At 45.1% G+C, this 8,116-nt stretch overlaps 1 protein-coding gene across 2 annotated transcripts; it reads left to right on the forward strand.

The window, feature by feature from the left end:
* The first annotated feature begins 822 nt into the window (after positions 1–822).
* LOC123103118 (protein DETOXIFICATION 21) lies at positions 823–4,397 on the forward strand. Of its 2 annotated transcripts, none has more exons than XM_044524612.1 (9): positions 823–1,236; positions 1,980–2,521; positions 2,658–2,744; positions 2,876–2,932; positions 3,024–3,262; positions 3,395–3,513; positions 3,641–3,727; positions 3,864–3,982; positions 4,059–4,397. In XM_044524612.1, the coding sequence occupies exons 1-8, from the start codon at positions 931–933 to the stop codon at positions 3,942–3,944; spliced, it is 1,518 nt and encodes a 505-aa protein (XP_044380547.1). In that variant the 5' UTR covers positions 823–930; the 3' UTR covers positions 3,945–3,982; positions 4,059–4,397. The 2 variants fall into 2 exon arrangements, with proteins under 2 accessions (XP_044380547.1, XP_044380546.1); XM_044524611.1 differs by having other exon boundaries at positions 4,083–4,397.
* The last annotated feature ends 3,719 nt before the right edge of the window (positions 4,398–8,116 follow it).

Consider the following 8,116-nt stretch of genomic DNA (forward strand, 5'->3'; position numbering starts at 1 on the left):
TATTACTACATAGAGTAGTAACCTGGGCTTACTATTCTATGTTACTACCCACTATGATTAGTCTTACACCCATATATGTTACTCCCCATTAGAGAGATAGCAACATAAGTATGTTACTGCTTTATGTTACTACTCATTATGACTAGACATAAACGAAATGAGAAAGTTTCGATAAAGAAAATGAGGGAAGAAAACAAATCGGAGGAAGACGTGCGTATGTGGATCGATCCGAGGAAATCGGAGGATGGGTGCGGGAGCTGGATTGCGAAATTTTCGGCCGCAGCCCACGCCTCGAATGCACGGAAGTAGTATTTTCTGGAACTGATAAAAAGTACTACTCCGTACAACTTTATAATATATGTATGACTAATTAAATGTTCGGGACTAGCCGCCCTCATATGCGGGCAATGACTTCTCTGCAGGGAGAGGGAGGGGTTCGATCATCAATGAATCTCGTCGTGGGCCGTCACCCAACGTGTTCAACTGCTGCGTCGGACGGCCAACGTGCGTACTGACGAGAGCTAGCGACAGTGCCACGATCGGCGAGGTCCAGGCGTCTACGTGCCAGCGCCCAGACCGCGCGCTGCAACCGTGGAACGCCACAGGTTAAGGTTAGCTTGAACCGCGGGGCGTGTAAACGCTGGTGACCAATGGCCGGGCACATATGCCCGATCTGCCCGTCCTGCTCCCCCCTACCAACCAAGAAGCAGAAGGTGCCACAGGGGTAAACTCGTCCTCGCGTCGCATCTACCAGTACCAAGCACGCACGCCCCCGGCACCAGCGAACTCTCTCTCTCTCTTGCCGCCTCCTCTATAAAGACGGCTGCCCGTTGTTAGGCCTGGCTGCGTGTGTCAAATCCGCGCCTTGATCAGATTCTCTCCAAGATTCTACTAGGATAGACGTGGCTGATTCACTGGGCCTTTCAGCCAATGGAGAAGAGGGGGGAGGAGAGCCAGGCCCCGCTGCTGGAGCCCAGGCCGGCGGCGGCGGAGAATGGCGGGAGTGACATGGTCGGCGAGGGAGGGGCGGAAGAAGAGGGGGTGGGGCTGGGGCGTCAGCTGCTGGAGGAGAACCGGAAGCTGTGGGCGGTGGCGGGGCCGTCCATCTGCACGCGCTTCTCCACCTTCGGGGTCACCGTGATCAGCCAGGCCTTCATCGGCCACATCGGCCCCACCGAGCTCGCCGCCTACGCCCTCGTCTCCACCGTGCTCATGCGCTTCAGCAACGGCATACTGGTAATCACCTTCCTGCTTTGCTTCTTCCTTTTCTTTTTCCGAACATCATGATTTTGCTTCAATCTGACAAAGAATTAAGGCTTGACCATAACTGAAGTGCTTAAGTTTTTAGTATACTTGTATATACAAAAAACTGATTAAATTTGTAGAACCAAACCAGGAGCGCGCCCCTGCTTCAGTCTGTAGACAGTTTCAACATCATCATTAACATACAAACAACGGGGCAGAATAAGAATTAAGAACAGTGTTTCCTCGCAAAAATAGAACACGGTTTCTCTATGTGCAAGTAGCGCATTTTGATACCGATGATGTGACACGACATGATATTGATAGGAAATGTGCGGGCAAACATATACGCCAACTGTATCGTGGTCCATGCTTGGCACCGTATTCTTCATTTTTGGCAAATCAAACTCCAGTTTGCTGTCGACTTGTACACCAAAAGTAAAGTAGTTCTGGTACACGCAGTACTTTCAAGTCACTGCTCATGTCAAAGCGGGACAAACCCCATATGATTTTTCTTTGGGCGAAAACAACCCCATTGGATTTTTCTGTCATTTTCCATCCCGAGCCGGTCTAAGTTACTACTTAATACCATTTGCTCTTTGTCCGGTAGACCAGTGGCATTGCACCGGTTCAGACATTTCAGAGTCTTCACTGCATCAGAAGCAAATTTGTATCAAACCAGAAAAGGCTGATGATCTCAAACACAACTACTAATAACGTAAGTGAACTGAATGCAGCTCGGCATGGCGAGCGCGCTGGAGACGTTGTGCGGGCAGTCGTACGGGGCGAAGCAGTACCACATGATGGGCATCTACCTGCAGCGGTCCTGGATCATCCTCAGCGGCTGCGCCGTGCTCATGCTCCCCATCTTCATATTCACCGAGCCGCTGCTCGTCTTCATCGGCCAGGACCCAACGATCAGCGCCGTCGCCGGCACCATCTCCATATGGTACATCCCCGTCATGTTCGCCAGCGTCTTCAACTTCACGCTCCAGATGTACCTGCAGGCGCAGAGCAAGAACATGATCATCACCTACCTCGCCTTCGTCAACCTCGGCCTCCATCTGTTCCTCTCGTGGCTCCTGACCGTCAAGCTGCACCTTGGGCTCGCCGGGGTCATGACCTCCATGGTCATCGCCATGTGGATACCTGCGTTTGGGCAGCTCATCTTCGTCCTCTTCGGTGGCTGCCCTCTCACGTGGACGGGCTTCTCCTTCACAGCACTCACCGACCTCGTCCCTATCTTCAAGCTCTCTCTGTCCTCTGGTGTGATGCTCTGGTATGAACAAACTTGAGCTTTCACTATATATACTATTTCAGCTGCCAAAGTGTACCTACTCACCAAGTGTGGGTCGACATTTTATACTTCACCGTCCTTGTCAATAATGCATGTTTTTCCCTATTTGTCTTTTCAGTTTGGAATTGTGGTACAGCACCATACTGGTCCTCCTAACCGGGTACATGAAGAATGCAGAGAGTGCACTTGACGCTCTTTCAATATGGTAATACATACTTATTACTCTTTACTTCACAGTTCATCATTTCATATTATCATTGCATTGTTTCATATTGTTTCCCTGCCATTGCATATCAACTAATTAGGTACTGTGGTTTCTATCTGTGAAATCTGCAGCCTTAACATCAATGGTTGGGAGATGATGATCTCTATCGGCTTTTTGGCTGCAACAGGGTAACTTGTTGATTTAGAGCTCTCTGTTACTCGTATCATGTGACTGAATCAGTTTTCAGATTTTTGATGATAATGATTTTGTGTCTTATAGAGTGCGTGTGGCAAACGAGCTCGGAGCTGGAAGTGCAAAAAGGGCCAAGTTTGCCATCTTAAATGTCGTCGCGACTTCTTTCTCAATAGGCCTTGTGTTGTTCGTCTTCTTTCTTTTCTTCCGTGGGAAGCTTTCCTACATATTTACCACGAGTGAAGAGGTGGCTGCCTTAGTTGCTGACCTGTCGCCTCTTCTGGCCTTCTCCATCTTGCTGAACAGTGTTCAACCAGTGCTATCAGGTTTGCTTTAGCATTTGACTGAATTCCAAATCTTCTAGTTTGCTTACTTTTTTCAAAACGAGGCAAACGATTTGCCTGTCATACTAATGAAAGGTCCATTTGGTTTACTGATACTATAACTTCGTTTGATAGGTGTTGCCGTTGGTGCCGGTTGGCAAAGTGTCGTTGCCTATGTTAACATCGCAACATATTACTTGATTGGTATCCCTCTTGGAGCGATCCTAGGTTATGTTCTTGGATACCATGTGAAGGTACGATAATTATTTTAGACATTGCTGTTGTACCTATCAGTCGACTACTAGTTACAAATTAAAATCATTGTCCTTGTGTCTCCTGGATCAGTGTTCTGGTCCTAACTCTCATTGGTTGTTGTTACAGGGCATTTGGGTTGGCATGCTGCTCGGGACACTGGTTCAAACAATTGTACTTCTGTTCATAACAATTAGGACCGACTGGGATAAACAGGTTAGCTTGGTTAACTGTTCGTTCATCACTGTAATCAAACATTGCTAAGTAAAGTCTTCATATGACTTATCTACTGAATAGAATTCTTCATGAGTAGGAGATGTACTCAGTTATGGTTTCTATTCTATTTTTTCAGGTGGAGGTTACTCAGGAGAGATTGAAGAGGTGGTACATGGACGGGAACAATGGAAAGTCAGATTCAAGGTCAAGTCCATGAGATTAGGAATCCGGCACAAGTAATGAATCGCCATCAAGGTAGAACATGCATACTCTGCTTGATCGGAGTTCGCGGCGTTTCAGAGGTTAACTACGGTTCTTTCAATATGTGAAGAATGAATGGATGGAACATTTGTAGGCGCAGATGTGTCGGAGGTTGTTCCTCAAGATCGAGCAAAAGGTAACAGTGAGTCAGTAACGCAGGCTCCACTAGAGAATGGAGAACATACTATCTCTGTTTCTGGATATTAGACATTTTGGCAGTTCAATTGAAACTGCAAAAGCGTCTTATATTTAGGAAGAGAGGGTGTATTACTCAAGGGACACTTGATTTTCTGTAATTTCTACCACTGCTTCAGCATGTAAAATATGCCTTGGATTGCTGTGGGCTGGTGGCACTAGTGTTGTTTTGGATTGATTGATTTTGGTTGTGATTAGTAACATGGTGTTTGTATATCCATTGCATTCGCTTGGTCTTGTCATCAGGTATCTTGGTGTAATTATGAAACAATCAGTTAGGCGTAAAGATTATCCGAGATTTCTCTCTGACGGACGAACTTTGCTAAACGTACACGCTGATTTTACAGATTATACCGGGGAGGGCTGACGTGAGATTAGAAGAAATATATTGACCAATTTCTTCTGCTCCTTGTCCGGTTTGACACTGTTACTTATCAAAAAGGGCTACAATAGATCCCCTACACTTATGGGTTGTCAGATACCCTGTCCTTAGAGCCACATACTGATGAATCTGAACTGGAGATTCAGAAGATTATCAATTTGCAACACATCATAAATAATCTGCCAGTTGCATTTAGTGAGTGAGTATATAGGTGTCACAAATTAAAACATTTTCATTGTGAATGTGTTAGTGAGAGTGGATGTGACCCATAGGTCCACTCAGCCACCCAAGAAGAGGAGAAATCTGGACACAATAGGACAAGGCTTCACAAAAGTGTCTAAAAGCAACGAGGTTCGTGACAGTAAATGCATGTCAACTTCCTATTAATATGAACATAGGGTTGAAGAACACCTAAGGGATGTTGAACATTCGGGACCCGGTGCGAGTGTGTGCACAAATTTTTGTGCGGGGACATCGGAAGACCTGGCGTCAATTGTTGTGGGAAATCGAGTCAAAAGGTATTGAATAAATCTTCACTATTTATGTGGATTCAAGGAGAATTATATAATAGAAATACTATATTTTATCGACTCTTGATTTTCCTTCAGAATTGCAAAAGAGTTTGGATTGGATCCAAAACCTAAGTCCATGCATGGTTGAGTGCCGTGAGCGCTTAGGTTGACCCAAAGTAAGGTAGAAATTGAGGATAAATTGTGCTCGCTCTCAAGAAGATGAGTGTTGACTTGATCAGTAATACCCACTCCTCTGAATTTGTTCACTGAGGGGAGCAAAATGAGTTTTTTTGTTCATGAGAAGAACGAACACAATGAGGTGGTAAGACATGAAGCGAGGCTTGTAGCACATGGATTCACGCAGAGACCCATCGTCGTTTTAAGATGAAACATATTCTCATGTTATTAGCGGAATGATGTTCTGATATTTGATATTATTGCAATGAATATTAATTTTGTATATCCAACTGATGGATGTCTTGACTGCATAGTTGCATGAGTCACGTGATTCGGATATACCTATGATAGTTCCTGGGGGAACGAAGATACTTAATTGAAAAGCTAATTGCAACATGTATTGTGTAAAGCTTCAAAAGTCATTATATGGCTTAAAGCAGTCAGGATGAATGTGGTATAACTGACTGAGTGGGTTCCTTTGTTAGAAGAGTTACTCACAAAATGATGATTCCTCATGTATGCATCAAGAAATTCAAAAAAGGACTTTGCGTCATTTGTGTATGTTGATGATCTGATTATCATTGGCACTACACAAGAAATACATCACAAGCAAATTATCTTAAGACGTAGTTTCAGATAAAATATTTGGTTGAGACCTAACTTTGATTGAGTTTGGAACTTGAGCGTATTCCTTCAAGAGTACTTGTTTATCGATCTGCATTTATCCAAAAGATTGTTGAAAAGTTCAACATGGATAAATCACACCATCAAAAAAACTAGACCGTGAGATCTCTTGATTAATACAGATAAATACTCATTTATACCTAAGGGCGGTCATGAAGGGGTATTGGAACTGAGTCTCCATATCATGGTGCAATGAAGCACTAATGTATCTAGCAAACTGCACCAGGTATGAAATATTATTAGAAGTGAATTATCAGATAGATACAATGCATCACCAATGGAAAGGTGTTGGGTTGGTACGAAGAATATTTTTGGATATCTTGTAGAGGCCAATGATCTTGGTTTATGTGAAAAATCAAGATATGATCATGGTTGGATATCATGATGTTGGCTATATATCAGATCTCCATAATCCCATATCATTTTTGGGCGTTGCGCCCATGACAACTTCATGCTAGTGCAACAAACAATGAGACAACTACACAGGCTTAGGTTAGCGCGGGTGGTTCTCAAGCTCGACATCGTGTGGGCATTTGATTCGGTATCTTGGCCATTTCTCCTTGAGGTTCTAGAGCACCTTGGTTTTGGGCCTTGCTGGTGCAAGTGGATCTTCATCCTCATCTCCACCGCCTCTACTTGGGTCTTGATGAATGGTACTACCAGGCCACCAATCCTGCACATGTGTGGTCTCTGCCAGGGTGGTCCCTTATCGTCGATGTTCTTCACCATGGTCATCAATGGGCTTAACTCCCTACTCCAGCACACTATTCAGATTGGAGTTCTCCGGCACCTTACCCCTCGTTACGCAGCATCCAACATATCTCTTTCCATAGATGATGTGGTCATCTTCTTCCTCCCTAACACCGACGAGTTGCAGGCAGTTTGTGCACTACTCAATACCTTTGGTACGACATCCAGTTTGTGCATCAACTATAATAAATGCTTGGCTACGCCAATCTCTAGTGCTCGCAAGTGGTCTTAGAAGACATTGCGACGACCCTTTATTTCCCCGTCACATCCTTCCTGGTGCAATATCTTGGACTTTTGCTCTTTATCGGTAAGGTTCCCTCATCGCAGCTGTTCCCGCTAGCTGGCAAGCTTCGCAAGAAATCGGCGACTTGGAAGGCATCCATGTTCTCCCGTGTTGAGCGGCTGGCGCTTGTCTGGCATGTGCTTTCCGCCATGCCAGTCCAGATTCTTCTTGCCATGGCCATCTCACCTCCCATCCTCAAGAAGGTTCACCAAGTTATTCGTTACTTCCTATGGCATGGTCGTGACGTCAGAGTGGCGCTTTCCTAGTGAATTGGCCCAAGGTTTGCTGCCCTCTCGAGCTTGGAGGCCTTGGTGTCCGAGACCTCCAACGTACAGGTGTCTCGCTTCGCGTTCGATGGATCTGGCTGCATGATACTGATCCATCACATCCTTGGCATCACCTGACGCTACTGCATGATCGGGAGGTCCGCAAATTTTTTCGTGCATCAACCACCTGAACACTCGGGGATGGTCATGTTGGAAATATGCCCTAGAGGCAATAATAAATTAGTTATTATTATATATCCTTGTTCATGATAATCGTTTATTATCCATGCTATAATTGTATTGATAGGAAACTCAGATACATGTGTGGATACATAGACAACACCATGTCCCTAGTAAGCCTCTAGTTGACTAGCTCGTTGATCAATAGATGGTTACGGTTTCCTGACCATGGACATTGGATGTCATTGATAACGGGATCACATCATTAGGAGAATGATGTGATGGACAAGACCCAATCCTAAGCATAGCACTAGATCGTGTAGTTCGTATGCTAAAGCTTTTCTAATGTCAAGTATCATTTCCTTAGACCATGAGATTGTGCAACTCCCGGATACCGTAGGAGTGCTTTGGGTGTGCCAAACGTCACAACGTAACTGGGTGGCTATAAAGGTACACTACGGGTATCTCCGAAAGTGTCTGTTGGGTTGGCACGAATCGAGACTGGGATTTGTCACTCCGTGTAAGCGGAGAGGTATCTCTGGGCCCACTCGGTAGGACATCATCATAATGTGCACAATGTGATCAAGGAGTTGATCACGGGATGATGTGTTACGGAACGAGTAAAGAGACTTGCCGGTAACGAGATTGAACAAGGTATCGGGATACCGACGATCGAATCTCGGGCAAGTACATACCGCT

This window comes from Triticum aestivum, chromosome 5A (assembly GCF_018294505.1).
Source record: "Triticum aestivum cultivar Chinese Spring chromosome 5A, IWGSC CS RefSeq v2.1, whole genome shotgun sequence".
Lineage (NCBI taxonomy): Eukaryota > Viridiplantae > Streptophyta > Magnoliopsida > Poales > Poaceae > Triticum > Triticum aestivum.

Coding starts and splice junctions, on each gene's coding strand:
- LOC123103118 (XM_044524612.1), top strand. CDS start 931: ATGGAGAAGAGGGGGGAGGAGAGCCAGGCCCCGCTGCTGGAGCCCAGG. Junction 2,745..2,875: donor CTTGACGCTCTTTCAATATG/GTAATACATACT, acceptor TGAAATCTGCAG/CCTTAACATCAATGGTTGGG. Junction 3,514..3,640: donor TTCTTGGATACCATGTGAAG/GTACGATAATTA, acceptor TTGTTGTTACAG/GGCATTTGGGTTGGCATGCT.